A 21722-nucleotide genomic window follows, 5' to 3' on the forward strand; every position below is an offset into this window, starting at 1 on the left:
ACATGGATTGATATGTGCACAAGCCCATACACGAGTAAATCGCTATAGAATACATACCGATCGAACGCATACATATGTGTGTCGTATATGGCCACTTTAAGAGAAGACTTTTTTGGTGTGTGAATAACGTTTTCGGATTGTTCAAAGCTTGAATAAAGTATTTGACAATAATTTAACCTTTCTTTTTACATTTTATTCCGTTAATTTTACCATTGTACCCAAACTACAGTTGGTATTTCAACGATATCGTTAAGTTTTTTATGTTATTTTGAAATTTATACAAAAATTATAACCTTTTTTTAGTTCAGGAACACAGCTTGTCAATAGTAATGGGTACATGGTTATCGAAGTATCGAATATTGTTTGTAATCGATTGTTCAATAGTGATACTTAAACCATCGTAAAGGGGACTTAAACAAAAAGAATAAAAATCCTGAGCTATTGGATATAGTACACTTTCTCACGGGAAGATTAGGCATAAATTTCGGAATTCATAATGGCGAAAATGGCTTTTCAACATCAGGCCGGAACGGCGATGGAATGCTTAAGTGTAAGTAAATGTTATGTTTTGTATTGTATATAACAAACTATCTTTTAGATCCCAATAACTCTTCACAAAGAGAAAGATTACGATAGAGAAGGCAGAGAAATACTGAAATGTGGCTTTAAAATAGGTGGGGGTATTGATCAAGACTTCAAAAAAAGTCCTCAAGGATATACGGATTATGTTAGTAAGTAACATTTCCATCAAACTTATTTTAATCGTATGTATTTTACAGGGAATTTATGTTACTGAAGTGCACGATAAGAGTCCAGCTTCCCGAGCTGGTCTTCGCATCCATGACAAAATTTTGCAGTGCAATGGCTATGATTTTACAATGGTAACACATAAAAAGGCCGTAAGCTATATCCGAAAAAACCCAGTACTAAATATGCTCGTTGCCAGAAAGGGAGTAACTTCCACATAAGTATTAACTCCTTCACATTTATGTCATTAAATTGTCTCAAGAGCAAATGGGTATTTTATCTCAAATTGATTAAATTAAACACCGTTGTCGGAATGGGATGTCAACTTAATTTGACGATCCAGCGGCATTAATTTTATATTTAATCGATAAAGCAGTTGAACAAAAAAAGTATGTAAAACGCGACTCGTCAGACTTCAGTAGATGGCATAGTTCAGTAGATTTTTTACATATATTATATAATTGCATTATACATTTCAGTTTTATGTTTTCTTTGCTTAAAAACAAGCAATTTCAGATAATGGATTATTAAACTAATACAAAAATTCAGGTTCTGTGTTTGTCAATATGATTTAAAGTGCACAACTTATTTAAGTATTATATTTAATGTAAAGATTGTGATAAATAAAAAATTAAGTAACTAGTTCTACAGAGTCATTATTTCAAAGATAGAAAGAATAAATTCGGTTCATCAATGTACATTATTAGCTTCAGCTCTATGTAGACATAACTTTTCTCAGGAGAAAACCAAAGAACAGACAACCTATTGCAGGGAACTTATACCAACAAAAAGGTGGAAATCATATTTTGCATGATACTTGACGAAATCGGTTGAAAATTTGAGAGAAAACCTTTAGTTCAATCAGATTTGCCCTCGAGTTACAAATGCAGCCAAACTTTTATTAATCGGTTCAGTTTCTTCTGTCCATTTGTCGAATACGCCTTACATCAGCATATGCATAATCGCAAACACCCAAATTTGCCCGAATTAGCAGCAAGATGAATAGAAATATGGTATGGTTAGAAAGGTTTATTTATGGGATTAATGTCGGATGCATGTGGTGGTAGAAGAGATCGCTAGCAGTTATATAGACAACAATTTTGGGCTGGCACCCTGCACCCTTTATTTGTGCACTTATTGTTTTTATAGTATTGGATCAATTGCATTGGAAGGGTTGGGTATGATGATGTGTTGAGGTGAGGTGGATGGTGTAACTATATGTACATATACATAAGTATATAGGCCCGTGGGGCATTTGGCTCAAAATGCACCATATGATTACGCATGAATACGTTTAGGTATCTATGAATGTAAACCAGCCGTTATAAGTCTACGCAACTCTGCAAATTAAATTATTATTGTGAAAGCGTAGAAAAACGCTCAGATCTTAGCTAAGAACTGAATATTTCTTCGATTACAAAGTTTTGGATAATTGTCCGACCTTATGTTCAAGTTCTACCTACAGGTTTTACTATTTGAGGGCTATTTTACACCTTTATTGTGCAATTTAATAATAGTTTGCGTTTTTATTTTTTTCGCTTTTCCTAGCTTATTACCAAAAATGCAAATAGTTGAAAAATCTCCAAAAGTTATCTTTAATGAGATTGCTTTTCTATAAAAAAACGTGTTTTTATTTAAATTCGAGGGGTGCATGATACAATAACTAGAGCTGAAACGAGATGAGCGTACATTTTTGACGCATGTGCCATATTTCTTCGGTGCGCAACAAAAGTCCCGTTATCTTTCACGTCGTCTGTTTTTGTGGCTTGATTAGTACCGATAGCATCTTAGCTTATTGAAAATAATAATACTAAAAACTTTCAGTTATTTAAATAATAATTCCTGATTTAAAGCATGGAACATTTAATTTACAGAAGAGCTAGTGCACATATTTCTAAGCGCTTTCCTCATATTAAAAATTTGCTCATTGAATTTTTCATATTCATATTCAGTGTTTTTCTGCTCATTTGATTGCATTCACAATAATACAATACTATTTTGTCGCCCAAAACGGTTTTTATGTAGGTGAGGGTTAGGGGCCTACGAGGGAAGACAAAGGGAGTGTGGCGCTCATGCTAGGGTGGCACGCTTTTCGTTCTTCTTAGTAACAGTTCGCTGCTATGCAATTCGACATTCCTTTTCATTTTTAAATTTTTTAAATAGTTTCAATTGCGCCGACTAGAAATATGTATATCTGGAAACTAATCTTCGCCTCCCAAACATAAATCAAATATATTTTCTTTTCACAGTAGAATTCGAAGTGGATTTGAATTATACAATGTTCAATAGTTGACTTATATTATATAATTTTTATTTATATACAATTAATTAAACATACACAGCATTTTAGTTTGGAATCGGTTTATTACAAAACTTTTAAGTCCGTTCGTCGTTCTAGAACATGTATACAGGTTTGATACTTGAAATTAACAATGCCCAAATCCTTGAGTGCGTTCATCTTTTGCTCGAGATTTGTTTGAGATATTAGCGCTTCGTGTAACAAAAGGGCAGTACCACGTGCAGCGTTTAGCAACTTGCTTGAATCGTGAACTCTAAATAATAAAAAAAAACATATTTAGATGTTACAATCTATGACTATGTGTAAATACATCATAACTAAATTAATGACATATTGTACATATACATTAATGATTTATTTTTACCTTCGTTAAGAGTTTGTTTTATTTTTCACACTTCAAGTATAGTTTATTTCGATAAAAATTTGAGAATGCTAAATAGATGGTAATTAGAAAACTAAGAATTGCGTATAAAGAGATTCTTTAGAAATAAAGCTCTCTTTACTTATCTAGAACCTATTCTAAATTAATTTTATTGATATTTTATCCTCAACTCAAAAAATGAAAATGTACATACTTACATACCTACATATATGTACATACATATTTGTTTATACATACTTCTTTTTTTGTTGCAAGTTCAAGCCGTAACACAATGCCGAACAAGAGGCAAGGTAGCAAAAGGCCACACCTTTCAAGTCGCTAAATAACGACCCCGAAATCCAAGAGGCAAAAGGGAACTTTGGGGTCGAAAAAGTTGAAAGCTCTAGGAAAAAATTATGGATGATACTACCTCTTTCCATGCTGTTTATTTCAAATTAGGTTTGCTGCTAGTCAAGGACGAAAAGGCTAGTTTAGGACGAAGAGGCAGATCGCTCCGAAGCTGGAAATCGTCATGCGCAGCATAACAGTGTTTTTTGAAGGAGCACAGGTAAACCGTACGAGTTTGTCCTTGATCTAATTGGAAACCAAAATGGTGGCTCAATAGCGGCATTGAGTCTTATAAGCCCATTGGAAATGAGAAGTTCCGTCTGAACTGCGGAATATCATCACTTTACAACGTACAAAACCGAAATTAACTTCGCGAGAGATAACAGTTTTAAAAATTTCTCTGACAAGGCCTCCTTATAAAAAACGAAATAAGATCGAAGAAGTTGAGGAGCACATCCCTCCCCCAAATCAGCATACTCACTAATACTGGTCTCTACCAGCTAACGAGAGGTAATACAAAACTCGCAGGACAACGGTGAGGTGGAAATATACGTCTTCCTAGATGATTTGGAGAATTTGGCACAAGAAACTGTGATGAGCACTAAAATACGATTGTGGCAGCTTCAATGCGCAGATGGATAGAAGCTGTACTGCGAACTTTAGCAAGCTGAGACCTTAGTGGGAGAAAACAATATTAGTCTTTTTGTACGCCGAGCGGATACCCACGGGATGGGGTATTGTTATCCCTTATTATGGTGAAGTATAAATATCCAAAACAACTATCACAACGTATTACTATACTTAGCGATAGTCAAGAGGCACTCAAATCTATCTCAGACGCACGTGCAGCAAGGGTCATGAACATAAATATTTCACTAAAGTTAACGCTTTCACGGATTTATTCTTTACTTACTTTTTGAAGAGTAAGTCTGGCCGCCGACAATATTGTCCAAAAAGGGGAAAAAGATTTCGAGTCATATCGAAATTAAATTGGGCGGCTCCTGCTGGTGTAAATTTGTTATTCATAACAAGGCTATCGAAGAGAAATTCGTCTACGTGTCCAGCTATTATACGCAGTGTAAGATTAAACAGGTTTAAAGATAGATCTCGCTCCAGATTGTGAAGGGTTGTTACCATTACCTATAAAAAAAAGAAAAATATATGCAATTATGAGTATTCGTCCATGAACAATGTAATGTGCCACAATATTAAAATCTGTCATACGTAATCACTAATTATATTGCAAATAAAAATTAATTTAACATGACCTTGTTAATCTTCGTTTCATGAATATATGTAGTTCACACACTGACCGACATATTCGGCATATTTCCTTATATATGTATCTTTATATATATCTTTATATATGTATATATCTTTATGTGTATAAATTACGGGTCATGTTGTTTGTCCGCGATGGACTCCTAAACTACTGAACCGATTTTAGCAAAGTTTAGCACACCGTGTCCAGTTCGAACCAACTTAGAAGATAGTATATTGTAACAGGTTAAACACCTACTTATCCAGAATAGACCCGACATATCAAACATATGTCCTACGTGCAATGAGACTCCACATGATACTGGCCATCTCTTTGCATGCCCCTTTCACTCATCTGTCACCTTTTTCACTTTGGTCCGACCCCGTCGAAACAGCACGTTTCCTGGAATCTCTCGTTAGATGACGTCGACGGAAAACCTAGATAATTCTTACCATCCTGACGGGGATTATATAACCGTTAGAACAACATAGAATAGTGTGGACGCTCTGTTAAGCCGACATCTCCATTAATCCTGCACATTGGCCGGTCCCACAATTTGTTGATGTTTATTAAGTGGACAACTCTATTAACCGGAGAGAAAGGCTGGTAACCAGACATTGAGAAAGTAGCCTTAAATTCGACATTTTTTCCAAAGAAATTTATTTGTATGAGCATACATACATACATATGTATTCAAAATTAAACCTCAAGCACTTTCCCTTGAATTTTTATACCGACAAAAACGTTTTCGCCTTTATTCGTAAATAAAATTTTCACTGTATATAAAATATACACCACAGCAATGCGTGGCCGGATCCACTTTTGAATGGACCCCTGGTCCTGTTTACTTTGGAACGCACATTAGATATATTATTTATATAGTTTAGGAGTTCATCGGGACAAACAACGTGACACGTACTTTTTATATATAAAGATATATGTATATGTATATAAAGAAATATATATATATAGAGATATATACATATATATGTATATGTTTATACCTATGTGTCAACATTACTCGAAAACGGATAAACCGATTAGTCTCAAGTTTTAACACGAGCATCTTAAATACATATATTTAGTATTATAGTAATTAATATATATTTCTTTTTATCAATATATGTATGTATGTATATTTTTTATAAACAATTGAAGTCCGAAATTTTGGTGAAAAATGGTTTTTTTAGGAACTGCCATTTTGTCAAAAAAAAATTTTTTTTGCTTGTTCCTTCGATCAATTACTAGATTTAACAATCTGTTCAGTTGTTTTTTAATTTCATAGGATCCTGTTCAGAGATATATTGGTAGCCGCAAAACGTCTGTTTTAAGAGGAACTCTCGAAGATCAGCTGTAGTTCCTTTCCAAATAAATATTTTTACTAATACTTAGTCTTAAAATACAGTTAAAAGATACCATAATATGTATATGACGGGGATTTCGTTCGTAGATTATTCCATATTTTTATCACTTTACACTTTTATCTTACTATACCACAACAACTTCACTTAATACTTTTTACTGCTATAGCACAGTAAGTTCTGCTACAGTGTCTAATTATTGCGCACTCCTTAGTTACTCCTAACGGTTCCCGCCTATCTTCTCTCTATTTACAGAATACGATCAGACCTCACTCAGTAACAGTTTCTCTATTCCTGCTACCAGCTTATTTACGCATTTACAATCTAAAGTACCGTAATATATGCCACCCACGCGTCGCCTGTTTCAAATAGCGCTCTGGCACATACAGTTACCAGCAAAATATTAGCACTCTGGAAAAGAATTAATAAACATACACGCTCACAAGCTGTCGCCTTTATAATAGTAGTATCATTAACAAAATAAAACATGTGCTCATCCAAATAATAAATATCTATATGTATATGTATATGTATAAAACGAAAATAGAATAGTGATTTTCAAATAATAATCATTATAACAATTTACCTGGAACATTTCTCCTGCACTAGAAGACAAAATAAATGGCTCTTTGCAATTTTGATCAGGCACACTAGCCCAACAGTCATGTCGATAGGCCATTGACTTTGCTTTTATTTCATTTACCGCCTTTGTCGCCAAACTTTCAATAAGTTTCTTGGTCCAATGTTCTAGTTCCCCCACTGGTTGATCAAACACTGAGTGAATTTCATTTGAATTCGGCCCTACTAGTGCAGCATGTAAATGCAAATAATGAATGTTTTCGCCCCATTCATTTAACACCAAAGCCAAGTAATTTATAGCGTTCAAAATGGATATTATTTCAACTTCCCCACTGCTAAAAAGTTGCACCAGGCGTCGTCGGAAATTTTCTATCAGTTCTAATTGAAGCGAAAGAAATTGTAATTGTTGTCCTGGTTGAATAAGTGTACCATATCTCTCTTTTATAGCCTCAAGGAGTCGTATAAATTGATCAGCGCATTTCGGAATTTTTAAATCATTATCGTATATGTAAGGATCAATAATCGTCCAGGAATCATCACCTTGTAATATAAGGTCCATTTTTTCTGCACAAACTGTAAAAAATTATTTATCACCTTATTATATACTATAAGTTCTTAGAACTTTTTATACTTACAACGCTCTTCAAGAGAAATCCATTGCAATAAGAATGCAGGTTGAGTTATTACGCATATCACACTTGGAAAACTACTTGGATATCCGAAATTTCCCCGAAGTTCAGCTTCGAACGCTAAGGTTTCATCTAACAAATGGGCAAATAAATGCTCATCCCGGCTAATATCCTCAATGTCGGCTGTAAGTTTTTCTATTATCATCTGCACGAGGCCACGAATGAATTCCAGCTGTAAAAATATTCCATTTTAGGTACAAGGTGTGTTTAATTTTCTAAGAATTAATTTCTATATACAGGAGAAAGTTTAATGAAACGAAACGTTCAAGTTTCAACAAATAGGAACTGTAAAGTCAACCATACGGACAGAACGGAAAAATATATAAAATTTGGGACTTGAACAGTAACTTCTTTCTTCTTGACAAACAAAAATGAAACGCTATTTCGTTATGTATTCGTAGAACGTCAGAAACGTGAAAATTTACACAATTATTCCTTTATACCTGCAGAAGGTCTTAACTTAGGTCTTTTTGCAAAATCACCACCGATGATGCAATTACATTCGAGGAAATTAATTTCAAAATTATTGAGTTATTTGGTATTGTTAATGATCTTTGATATTTATTCAAGGAACTCAATGCGAGCGAAGCCGCGGGAAAGCTAGTTCTTTATAAAATGAAGAGCTAATTTTATAGTTTCCTTAAAGTTCAAAAATTTGTTTAAGTTCAATACTTTCAGGTGAACTTTTTATTAAAAATTTTGCGAAAGAATTCAAAATTAACTAATACATTAAAGAAAGTCGGAAATCACTATATAGAGCATATTGGGGTAGAGAAAAGTCTGAACTTTTTTCATTATCCCTTGAAAAGCTCAGATACAGTCGAGTAAATATTTTCAAGTAATTTTATAATTAAAGACTCACATACTTATCGACATATTCATATACATATATTAAACTATAGTATGTCCAATATTTCTCGTTTAGCTAAGATATCTTACATAAAGACCAGATATTTTCGATATAAAGTTTGCCGGAGGTTCAAAAATATATCTATTAGGTATATGAGGGTTAAGATAAGTATTGACGTTTATACAAGGTCTGTCGCAAAAGAAACAGGACTGTTAAAAAAAAACAACAAAAAATAATATTTTTCAAAGTTATATTTTTTTATTCAAAGTAGTTTTCTTGTGCTTCGATACAGCGTTTAGCCCGGTCAATGAGCATTTCAAATGAGTGTTTAAGGTAATTTTTCGGAATGCTCTTGAGAATATCGGTCGTCACCTTTTGGATAGCTGAAATGTCCTGAAACCAGTGTCCTTTCATGGGCAAATGAAGTTTTCCAAATAGGTAAAAATCACAGTATGCCAGATGACTCACCAGTAGGGTGAGTGATTAATGGTTAATATGGAGTTTTTTGTCAAAAAATCAGTGACAAGCGTCGACCGATGACACGGCGCATTATCGTGCAACAGGCGCCAGGACCCTGCCTCACGGCATTGTGGTCGAGCACTACGAATGCGTGACAAAAGACGCTTCATAACACCAAGGTAAAACACAGCATTAATCGTTTGGCCAGGTGGGACGAACTCTCGGTGTACAATAACCTCGGAATCGTGAAAACAAATCAGCATTGTCTTTATTTTTGACTTCTGAAGACTACCGACTTCGGATCGTCACAGAGGTCCCCCGACCTTCTTGGAATCGCTTAAACCACTCATGCACATTACTACGGGATAGGCATTGATCACCATAAACTTTTTTCATCATTTGAAATGTTTCAGTAAACGTTTTCCCAAGTTTAAAACAAAACAGTTATATTTAAAAAGTTCTGTTTCTTTTGCGACAGACCTTGTATAACACGTCATAATTTAGGCCGAGGTATGAACCATTCATTATTAGCAATGTACTGAATGCGTCAAAATATGTCGAACCAACTTATTGTGTTCATAAGTATCAAAATTATTCAAGGTTTACATACCAACATGTGTCAAGTTTTAATTCGATATACATATTAATTGATGCTTGAGTTAACAAAGCTAATAGACTCTAAGACAACATTATGGATCATTAGACTTACAGTGGCGGACAAAAGTCTACATACACCCCCTATTTTCATTGATATGAGAATACAAAATGTTTTTAGAACAAAAAAAACGTTAACTTCGGCTGCACCGAAGCTAATATACCCTTCACAGGTGTATTTCTTTTAGTAACTATGTGTTCAGTTTGTATGGAAGCTATATGCTATAGTAATCAGATCTGAACAATTTTTGCGGAGATTATGTTGTTACCTTAAGCAGTAATCCATGTCAAATTTCGTGAAGACACCACGTCAAATGCGAAAGTTTTACATATAAGCCCTTGATTCCGATCGTTCGGTTTGTATGGCAGCTATATGCTATAGTGAGCCGATCTGAACAATTTCTTCCGATATTATTCTATGTTCTACGAACAATAGCTCATACCAAATTTCGTGAAGATATATCGTCAAATAAGGAAGTTTCGCATGCAAGCATTTGATTCCGATCATTCAGTTTGTATGGCAGCTATACACTATAGTTAACGATCTGAACAATTTCTTCGGAGATTACATTGTTGCCTAACAAAATAATCTATACCAAATTTCGTGAATATATCTTGTCAAATGTGAAAGTTTTCCATACAAGAACTTGATTCCGATCGTTCAGTTTGTATGGCAGATATATGTTTTAGTGGTCCGATATCGGCAGTTCCGACAAATGAGCAGATTCTTGAAGAGAAAATGACGTTTGCAAAATTTCAAAACGATATCTTAAAAACTGAGGGACTAGTTCGTATATATACAGACGGACGGACGGACAGACGGACAGACGGACAGACAGACAGACAGACGGACATGGCTAAATCGACTCAGCTCAACTTACTGATCATTTATATAAGTATATACTTTATAGGGTCTCCGACGCTTCCTTCTGGGTGTTACAAACTTCGTGACACGCTTAATATACCCTGTTCAGGGTATAAAATTGTATTGATACAGTTTTATTCTAATATTTATTCTAATAACAATGAACTAAAAAAATTCCTTATTTAGCATAAAACAACAAATGTATGGAAGGAAAACTCAAAAATTGCGTTGACAAAAGTCTGCATACAGTACGAAGCTCATACTTTGTACTTTGTTATGATAACGGTAAAGTACCGTTAGCCTTTTTCTTCCATTTCATTATGTTTACTGTTTAGTATTTATTGAATTCAGTTGTGGTTTGAACACTCGAATAGCTATAATGGCTACGCGAAAAGAAATATCAATTGATGAAAGAAATTTGGTGATAAAACAAAGAAAAGAAAAAAAATTATATGGTGAGATTTCTAAAATTTTAAACTTGAGTCGAGCAACAGTATAGACAATTGTAAAAAACTTCGAAAATAGTAGTTCCACCGAAAATAAACCGCGCAGTGGTCGACCAAGACAATTATCTCGTAGAGACATCAGCCTGATCCTCAAAGTAGACAAAAATCCAAAAGTAAATGCCCCAAAATTAGCCGAACACATAGCAATTCGTCACAAAAGAGTATCCATCCAAGAACAATACAAATAACTTTAAACGAAAATGGGTAGTGTCAACTGTGAAGCACGGTGGCGGCAGCGTAATGGTTTGGGGAGCTGTTGCGGCCTTTGGAGTTGGAAAGTTAACCTTTATTGAAGGTAAAATGGATCGTTTTAAGTATAAGTCTCTGTTGGAACATAATTTGGAACCTTCGGTGGATAATTTGGGGATCGGTTCCGGTTGGATCTTTCAACAAGACAACGATCCGAAGCATACGGCGTAAATTGTTAAGGACTTGTTGCTTTATTACGCTCCAAGGCAATTAATCACTCCACCTCAAAGTCCAGATTTGATATTATTGAACATGTCCGGGAAATTTTGGAGCGTAAAATTAAAAAGCACCGGATTTCAAGCTCTGCTCTACTCAAAGCTCTATCTGCAGAGTTGACAAATTTAGCAGAATCAATGCCACGGCATCTTCAAGCAGTTATAGATGCCAATGGGGGCCCAACTAAATACTAAAACGTCTTAATAACCACCATTTTGTAAAGTTTTCGCACTGAACTATGTTATGTTTACTGTATGTAGACTTTTGTCAACATAATTTTTCAGTTTTTCCTCCATAAATATGTTGTTTTATATTAAGTAATGGATTTTTTAAGTTTATTGTTATTAGAAAAAAGATAAGAATAAAACTGTATCAACACATTTTCCTAAAAAGATATTGTACTCTCATAAATAAAACAGGGGGTGTATGTAGACTTTTGTCTGCCACTGAAAGTACAGCTGTCGACAGCTAATTAGAAACGACACTTATTTTGAAGTAAATGATGTTATTTTCCAATAAATCAATATTACTTGTATTTTCACTTTTTTTTTATTGAAACCTATGTTGAACTTAAACTCTAATAGTAAACATTTTGTTTAAAAATCGTTTTTGTTTTGAAGATTTTAACAAAAAAATGTGGAATCAACGATTTAAGTGCGACAACTAATTAGAAACGAAAATATTTTATCAACAAAAAATAATGATATTACATTTGGTGTATATGGCTCTTTTAACATCACCCAGAGATGTTCTATAGGGTTTAAGTCTGGGCAGGAAAATTTCCACTCCAAAACATTGATAGAATTTTCATTAAAAACTTTTGTGCCAACTTAGACGTATGCTTTGAATTGTTATCTTCCTTTTAACAGGCAAATTTTGCTCAGCCGATGACAACATGACATTTTTTAGGATGTCGACGTATTTCTCCTTGTTTAAAATTCAATTTCATCAATCTTATGGAGTGGACCAACACCATTCCAGATAAAACATCCCCACACCATGATTGATCCTCCACCAAACTCAACTACGCGCGGAACATAGCGAGGATCAAATTCTTGAATTATTGGACGGCAAAAATACCTTCGACCATCAGGACCTAAGCGATTAATTTTTCTTACATCGTTCCAAACGGCATACCTCGGTTGATTTGTTGTCTTAGACCAATAAGAGTTGGAAAAGTCTACGCGTCGTTTCTACGAATTTTAGTCAGAAATGGGTTCCTGTGTGCTGCCCTGCCGTGAAGTGCAGATTCGACCAAACGCCAGGCAATTCTCTTGGATATTTGGACATTGTATTCGCCTTGAATTTCATGTAGAATGTCAGTGGAACTCTTTTTTAGATCTCTTCGCGAGATAGTATTAATTCTGCGGTCTATTGCTGTTGCAGTTTTTCGGGTTTTTTCTTTGCGTGCAACATTGGAAATAGTTTTAAATTCTGTATATGTTTAAACACAATTTATTTGTACATCTTTTCGGACTGACGAAAGTTAAAAATGTAACTACGTAGGGCAGATGTACTTCTACAGCTTTTTCTCATTAAAGCACTTGAATAATACATTTTAATATATTTTAAACCACAACTTTTAAACACACGCTTACTATAAATCAGTAATATTATTAATTATTTATTAACACCTTGAGGAATTTTAATCCTTTAAACAACTGTTTCTAATTAGCTGTCGCACTTAAATCACCTTCTAGATCGGAACTAATTTACTATTTGGGAAAAAATTATAAGAACTTTAACTTCACAACTACAAAACAGAGTGAATTTAGTAGCAAATAGAGTAGCACGAACAATGAAAGACTTTTAGGAATATAAATAACGGTATATCAAAAATTTTTATCATTATACTCATCAGCCACGTACAAAAAAGGAATCGTTTCTAATTAGCTGACAACAGCTATATTTGTGGTCACATTTTGCTAATAGTATTATCTCACATATTAAACAACCTGTTTTAAATCCGCAAAGTAGTTTTGGAAACACGAAAAGCCATGTTAGTAAAAATGTCACTAACTTTTGCATATTCATTACTATTTCGAACTTTATAGCACTTTTAGAAGTTTTAAACATTTCTATTATAGAATAATCCCAATTGGTCAGCGAGAAACCCCGGTTCGTTGTGATCAAACCTCCGTCGCATATCGACAGAGCTCATTGATATTAATTCCAGCCAATTTGCCTGGTTCATAGAAGGTATGACTATCGAGATGGTTCAACCTAGTTCAGCGAAAATTGGACAGTGGATGAAACTGGACGTGGCCCATGCTAGAATGCAAGAGGAGCAGAGCACCGCAAAAGCGACCTTTACCATAAAGCTGTCACACGAACCGGTTGATTAAAATGAACTTCAAAGCAGCTACATACGCAAGCTGACCTGTGAAAACCTAGTTTTTGAAAGTAAAATTAAACCTCTGAAGGGTATTCAGGATTCCAAAATTTTTGCAACGTGACACGACCCACCACCTTTAAAATTAATTCTTACCCGAATGTTGTAGTCCAGTATACCAGCTTTAGTTGCCGATTGTTGAAAAGTCTTTCCCACGAAGATATGGACCTCTTTGATCCAATTCAGTACTTGCGTAAAGTACCATTCCGGTTTGTCCAGCCGATTCGTTTGGCGTACGCCCGTAAAGTGATATTGAAACCTTCAAAGAAGGAAACTATGTGGGTTTATGCGAAAACAAAGTATTCAATAATAAAAAAAAAACAAGTAAGAAATGATTAAGTTTGGGGGCAGTATAACAGCTTATACTGTAGCTATTTGCAAGAATCAAAGGTGAGGCTTTATTTATACGTATTGGTAAAATTTTATAAATAAAATCATGCATTACTGCCAGATGACATAATGATAACAGAAAAAATCTCGTTTGATTTTATTGATCTTGCAGTAATACTGATATATGCGATACGAACTCAACCAAGGGGATAAGATTTAATAAGCGTGTTTTATGACCAGCAAATTAAGCTATTAGCTTATTTTGTATGGAAGACTTACCCAAGTGAGGAAAGTTCTCTGATCGCCATTCACTTGGGAGTGGCCAGAAACGATTCTTTTACATATGGCTCAAGCAGCTCACGACTTCCGGTCTTTGACCAAGTATCCTCTGGGTAGCCTAAGAACATCCGTCTGAAGGCGAGCTAAAGTGAGAAGGCGAAACATCCCCTACATAGGGTTGTGCGTTGGGTTTGGGACCCGCCACGTAAAAAAACACCCCCAATGAAAGGAAATAACAAGCCTCGGATGAGTGAAACCCCTTTTGATGACGACCATGGCAAACGAAATAAGGACTACGAATTGAAGGCATGTACCTGGAATATCCGGTCTCTTAATTGGGAAGGTGCCGCTGCCCAGCTGGTTGATGTCCTCGTTAGAATGAAATGACATCACCGCCGTCCAAGAAATGCGATGGACGGGACAAGGACTGAGACGAGTAGGTCCTTGTGGCATTTACTATAGTGGCCATATAAAGGAGCGCAAGTTTGGTATGGGATTCGTGGTGGGAGAGAGACTCCGTCGCCACAATCCGCATCAAAGCGAGGTTATTCAACATATCGCTGATTTGCGCCCGATCCCCGACCAAAGATGCCTTCTATGAGCGCTTTGAGCGCGCTTATGCGAGCTGCCCCCAAAACCAAAGTCAAAATCGTGCTTGGCGACTTTAACGCCAGGGTGGGCAAAGAAAGTATCTTTGGCACGACGGTCGGTAATTTCAGCCTGCACGAGGAAACATCCCCTAATGGGTTGAGGCTGATCGACTTCGCCGGGGCCCGAAATATGGTTATCTGTAGTACTAGATTCCAGCATAAGAAGATTCATCAAGCCACCTGGCTGTCTCCGGATCGAAAAACCACTAACCAGATCGATCATGTTGTGATAGACGGAAGACACGTCTACAGTGTTTTAGATGTGCGTGCGCTCCGAGGTCCTAACATCGACTCGGACTACTATCTTGTTGCAGCCAAGATTCGCACCCGCCTCTGTACAGTAAAAAACGCACGTCAACAAACACAAGGAAGGTTCGATGTCGAGAAGCTGCAATCACAACAGATAGCCGAACGATTTTCTACTTTGCACTCCTGCTCTCTGAGAGCACTCGTCAACAACCCGTTATAAGGGAACTGTGGGACGGCATTTCAAGCTCCTTACGTACAGCTGCAGCCGAAACCATTGGTTTTCGAAAATTGTAAAAGAACAGCTGGTACGACGAGGAGTGCCGTGTTGCAGCGGAGAGAAAACGGACTGCCTACCTCGCAACGTTACGATCGGCCACAACATGGCAGGATGGGATAGATACCGAGAGTTGAAGAGGGAAGAAAGTGGCCGAAATGCATGAGTATGAAGAGCTTGATAAGCTGACTGACAGGGGTAATGCTCCAAAATTCTACGAAAACATGCGGCGGCTAACTGAAGGTTTCAAGACCGGAGCATACACTTGTAGAACCCCCAAAGGTGATCTAGTGACCGATGCCCAGAGCATACTTAAATTATGGAAGGAACACTTCTCCAGCCTGCTGAATGGCAGTGAACGCACAACGCCAGGAGAATGCGAATCCGATTCCCCAATCGATGACGATGGAGCAGACGTTCCATTGCCCGACCATGAAGAAGTTCGAGTACCAATTACCCGCCTGAGCGTAGAATCAATCTCTTGCCCAAAACATGGCAAAAGGTATTAAATCAAAATGGAAAACATATAATTTCATAATGTGTTTTATACAACAAAAATATGGTGTGGCACACACGGCCTTTGCAGTTTTACACCCTCAGGAAGATATAAAGTCAACCAAAGCTAAATTTATTATATACTAGTGGATCCGGCCACGCTTTGCTGTGGTATTTATATAATAAACTATTCAATACAGTGAAAATTTTATTTACGAATAAAGGCGAACACATTTTTGTCGATGTATGTAAGAATCCAAGAGATTGTACTCGAGGTTTAATTTTGAATATGTTCCTACAAATAAATTTCATGGAAAAAAATAACGAATTTAAGGCTTCTTTCTCAATGTCTAGTTACCAGCCATTCTGTCCAGTTAATAGAGTTGTCCGTTTAACAGATTGTACTTAAAACACATCAACAATGTGCATAGTTAAAGGAGATTTCCACTTAATAGAGCGTCCATTTAATAGATCTTTTACTGCATTTTTTATTTATGAATTGTTTTTACTATTCTATTTTCTAAGTTGGTTCGAACTGGACATAGTGATTACGGCACATCATTACCAGAAAGGGATATTTTCTGAATTTCATTAAGAAACCTAACAGATTGACCAATATATAAGGTGTTTGAAAATCCGTATATTAGGTTCTTTTCATCAATTTCGTATAAGTTAGTCGGAATTTGTCTCTTGGGAGGTTGATTTTGGTGGATGCTGCAAAGCGGGCGGGCTCGTCAGCCAGTTCATTTCCGGCTTTACTCTTGTGACTGGGACCTAGATAAGGTACGCTTGGTTACGAACTGATAAACTGTTCAGCAATTCTGTACACTCCTGCAGCGATTTGATCTCATAAACAGGGATCGCTTTAGGTTTTGTTTGACTATCGCTGAGTATGACGATACTTTCGTTGCGATAGTTGAGCTGGAGGTTTATCTCTACACGCCGAGTTTTAGCAAAGACCTCTACTTGAATATGCTCGGAAAACTTCCCATAAGTATGGTCAGGTGGGTACATGGTTCTGCGACATCTGACCCAATTCCCTCCGAAGTCGGTATACCACTTGATTGTGCTATCCCTAAGTCGTAAATTGAGGGTAGAATCATTCTATGTTACCTTATTGTTAGGGATAACATTGAATTTCCTAGTGAAGTTTTTCTCTTGGTAATGTTGTCCTTTTCAACCCTTAGGGCCTTCATTTGCTGGGATGCGATTAGCTTTCCTTTTCTTCTGTCTTTCCTTCTGCTTTCATTCGAAGCAATGATTACTAAGTGAAGCGGTGTGAGTTCTAGCATGACGTGAAGTGCTGCTTTCGCGCACTTACTCATTGCGCCCGTCGCGCAGATGTAGGCAAGTCATTGAAGCTTCAATAGTTGAAGCTCTACCGTAATCTGTGATGAGTACACATCCACTAGATAATCTTTAGCCTTAAGATTACCCGGCCAGTTGATTTCACACCATTAATGCTTTAGTAGCTTTGACCAAGGTCCACATGCTGCTTCTACCGAAGGGTGGCATCTAGCGTGAAGTCAAGATATTTGACTATATTAGTCATCTACGTCTCGTAAACAGAACAATGGTCGTTTTTGAGGGGTTGATGTTCAATCTAACCCCACCCCACCATCCCTTTACCAGCCCTAATCTCCTTGGTACGATGTCACAGAGAGTTTCCTCGAATATTTCCTAGCTAAAATATTAATACCATCCGCATATCTTTGCCAGCAAATATGTTAATTTAACCATTTAGACAGCAGGGCCACGCACTTTTTTAAAGATTTCTATCCGACAGGGGTCCCTCGCTTCTACGATTCTCTATATGAAATTACAGTTTTGTATCTTAATTTAGTTCTTAGTTATGATACTTTATAGGTTTTCGTTTAATGGCGTTTTGTAGGCGTGGCAGTGGTCCAATTACGTCTGTATGTAGCAAGTTTCATCACCTCAATTTTTACTTAACTTAACTTCTGCACGAGCAGACAGTCACCCGGATTTCAACTCGTCTTGGCATCCTGAGTATTTATAGATATATAATCCTATACTCAGCAACATGTTGTGCGATAATAAACAAAAATATTAATTGTACCTTTGTCGATATGGGGCTAGCAACAATTTCGTGACAGTGTTAAGTGGTTGACAAATAATGCTTGGCGTTATAACTTCCAGTGGTTCGTCCTCTTCAATAGGGCACTTGATCTAGAATATTAAATAAATTTACTAAAAAAAAAGTTAATAATTTTTTTTGAATTACTAGAAATAAATATTCTGCTAACAGCTTGGCTTTGGAAATACTCTCACATGATGGTGAAAACGTCAATGAATCATATTCCTTACAACCCCAACGCATAGATTTTAAAATAGACTCCATTTCTCTAGAATTAAAAAAAAATGCAAAGTATTTGAAATCCTTACTCATAATGATAATGAGATATGTATATATAATTAAGGTAATTTTGAGATCACTGCACTTTCCGCATGAAGTTAATGGAAAGTAACTTTTGGAATTTCTTCCTTTTTTTTATTTGCATTAAAGTACATAAATAGTATTGCTGTGAATGAAAATTATCTGCAAAATATATCATTGAAATTAAATGTATAAACAGAGTATTTATAGTTAATGTGTTAATTGTACTCTTTAGGAAGTGATTTTGATTCAACATATGTTTTATAAATTGAAATAGGTGAAAACATTCAGCAGTTATTTCTTCAACACATTCAACTATGAAGCGGCAAAATGCTCAGCCAGATGAACTCAATTTGAAGTTTGATTGTTGTATGTTATCAATAATATTACAAGCCACCGGACGTTAATATGAAGGTCGAGTCAATTCCCACGACAGCCGGTTCTACGCACCGGGATTTACTCGGATTTCATCCGACCAAGGGCTTGTTTTTTCGGCGATCTAACTCCGTTTGGATCGGTGAGTATTAATTTGTGTTTGTCTTGTTTGCCTGACTCGTTCTGGCATTGAGTTCAACCCGGTCGCGGAGGAATTTTTCTGCTGCGTTTGCGCAAAAAGGCTCCATTCAAACTCAACCTCGGTCAGGTGTAATACATGCAATGAATGAAGCCATCTTAAGACCTGTTCAGGCCTTAAGACTCACAGGGAGTGGACCACGAGTTACGTGGCCCCATGTTGCCTACGCAATACTGCGACACAAGCCTCTACGGCTGTGCACTCTGCACATAGTTCGCGCGCTGCGCCGTCACTTACCCCGAGTGACCAACAGAGGACTTCAACGGTCCCTAGGAGCTCAAACAGGCAACATAGCTCCCACTCTAACTTAATGGTGGTGGCCTTGCCTTCATATTGCACAACACCGTGCAGTATCGTCTAATCGATGAAGACATCGACCGCTGGGATACTACCCTAGAATGTCAGGGTATAGCTATCCGGTCAGGCGATGACGAGCACGAAATATTTAATATATACATCCCCCCAGTTACACGTTGCCCTACAGGTTGCCCGAATATAGGCGCGCTACTTTGTGGTGAAAATCGTTTGGTACTAGGCGACTTTAACGCGCACCACGATCTTTAGCATTCCTGCCCGTGAAATGATCGTAGGGGGATGGAGCTGGCGGAACAGATTGACGATTCGACATTCTGCACAATGAATGACGAAGTCCCCACCAGAGTTATGGGCACCTGTAATAGCTTGCCCGATATTACCATTGCTAGCGGTGGTCTGATAAATAGCATTACCTGGCGACCTATGCTAACTCTCGCATCAGACCATCTACCCATAATTATCTCGACCGAGAAACCTCTCGATTTCGTTTCTGTAGACAACCGTGTCTTTACTTCGGAATACGACGGGATGCCTTTTGATGTCTCCTATCGAACACCTACACAGAGAGACGCTTATGCTTCCGCCATTCACAGTGGAGCCATTAACACCTTCACCGACTCCCTTCCCGTAGCGTTCTTGGAGTCAAACCACCACCCATCGCAGACGAAGAGCTCGAGTTGCCGGTTAAAGCAGGTTAAACTCCTACTTATCCAGAACAGACCTAGACATACCCAATGTATGTCCTGCATGCAACGAGTCTCCGCATGACCCCGATCACCTCTTTGCATGCCCTACCAACCCCACTCGAAACAGCACGTTTCCTGGGCCTCCCGTTAGATGACGTCGATTACAACACAAATAACCCTTGCCATCCTAACGGGGATTGATAACCGTTAAAACAACAACAACATGAAGATCGAGTTTATATCGGTCTGGCTTTTGGAATTGGTTTACAGAAGTAATTTCACACATAGAGGGCGAAGTAGATCCTCTTGTGACAATTCACCAGGAATCTTTTTACGCTTTTCATTTCGCTGAGAAGAAGGGCTCCTATTGATTTCAATAAACATACTTGAAGACGCTGCCAAAATTTGATTGGTAGATTTATAACATTATAACAAGGGCATTGATTGGCAGATTTATAACATTTCCCTGGACACTAAACGCAATCAGTTTTTGTAACAATCATAAGTAAACAACGGCGATAATTTGGAGATTAACTTTGGTAAATCGTTCTATTTAAAAAGTTTATAAAGAAATAAGAAAAAATATTCCATTTTTTAACTTTTCTGTATACTATTTTACGAAGTAGAAATAACTAACAAGCACAAAAATGTCAAGTTCAGTTGCATATGATTGGTAATAATTGATAGGGTTGTATAATACAAATACAAAAATATAACTATTATTTTTTTGGAATAATAAAAAAACTTAATATGTTATAAATAATCAATTAAAAAAGCTTATTCAAGATTACCTTACGAACTTTTCGCTTAGAATTTTATGCCAATAGGAAGCGGTTTCCATTGCGAACAGTTTGAGGTAATGTGCTTCAATATTAGACAACCGTCCAATTACACTATTCTCACAATCCTTATCTTCAAATAGCGTCAAATAAATATTTACCGTTTTTGCTTCATCTCTTCCATTAACAGCGTTACTTAAACTCTGGCTATGAAAAATCATTATTAAAGTGGAAAAAGAACAACACAGTCATTCCTGATCATACCTGATCTCTTGTATATCTAGCACTATTTTTAAGTAATGCGACAACTGTTGCAGTCTTCGTACATTTCCGAGATCTTTAAGGATGACGTAGAGCGCTTCATTCGATTTATCAATTTTTGGTGATAATTGTTTCTCAAACTTAGTCAATTTCTCTTTTTGGAATTCCAGGCTTTCATTACAGTTACGCTGAGACTGCAGTGCAGATTCAATATTTGTCAGATCAGCATGGTTTTTGTTTATTAACTAAAAAATGATATAAAATGAATTAAACAAGAAAATTAGAACCGCAACTGCATAAGAACGTACGTTTGCCTTTAAATGTTCTATTGAAGTTTTGTAATTGTCTATCAAGACAGCAGAGCGATGAAGTTTCTTGAAATCACTACCAATTTCATTATTTACGCATGCAATTATGCGTTGTTCAATTGAATCCTTATTGCTCATTTCTAAAAAACAAAAATATGTTAAACTACTGTAGAACTGAATAACAACAAATAAAATCTAAAGATAAAACATAGGAGAATGAATCGATATTTCACCATTAACCCTTATACGACGTACTTCTGCAAGTCAGTTACTGGTTAAATCAATAGT

At 36.5% G+C, this 21722-nt stretch overlaps 2 protein-coding genes across 2 annotated transcripts; one reads left to right on the forward strand and one right to left on the reverse strand.

The window, feature by feature from the left end:
• The first annotated feature begins 341 nt into the window (after positions 1–341).
• Positions 342–1295, forward strand: LOC120777375 (tax1-binding protein 3 homolog). The gene is made up of 3 exons (XM_040108663.1): positions 342–550; positions 599–727; positions 780–1295. The coding sequence occupies exons 1-3, from the start codon at positions 497–499 to the stop codon at positions 966–968; spliced, it is 372 nt and encodes a 123-aa protein (XP_039964597.1). The 5' UTR covers positions 342–496; the 3' UTR covers positions 969–1295.
• Positions 1296–3036: 1741 nt separating this feature from the next.
• On the reverse strand, positions 3037–21712 carry LOC120777024 (RINT1-like protein). The gene is made up of 11 exons (XM_040108136.1): positions 21690–21712; positions 21435–21574; positions 21130–21371; positions 20878–21072; positions 18359–18479; positions 18194–18303; positions 13933–14095; positions 7592–7817; positions 6964–7529; positions 4669–4895; positions 3037–3299 (listed from the first exon to the last, which is right to left on the reverse strand). Exons 2-11 carry the CDS (start codon positions 21570–21572, stop codon positions 3113–3115), a joined length of 2175 nt encoding a protein of 724 aa, XP_039964070.1. The 5' UTR covers positions 21573–21574; positions 21690–21712; the 3' UTR covers positions 3037–3112.
• Between the last annotated feature and the right edge of the window lie 10 nt (positions 21713–21722).

This window comes from Bactrocera tryoni, chromosome 5, assembly GCF_016617805.1.
Source record: "Bactrocera tryoni isolate S06 chromosome 5, CSIRO_BtryS06_freeze2, whole genome shotgun sequence".
NCBI classification, from domain to species: domain Eukaryota; kingdom Metazoa; phylum Arthropoda; class Insecta; order Diptera; family Tephritidae; genus Bactrocera; species Bactrocera tryoni.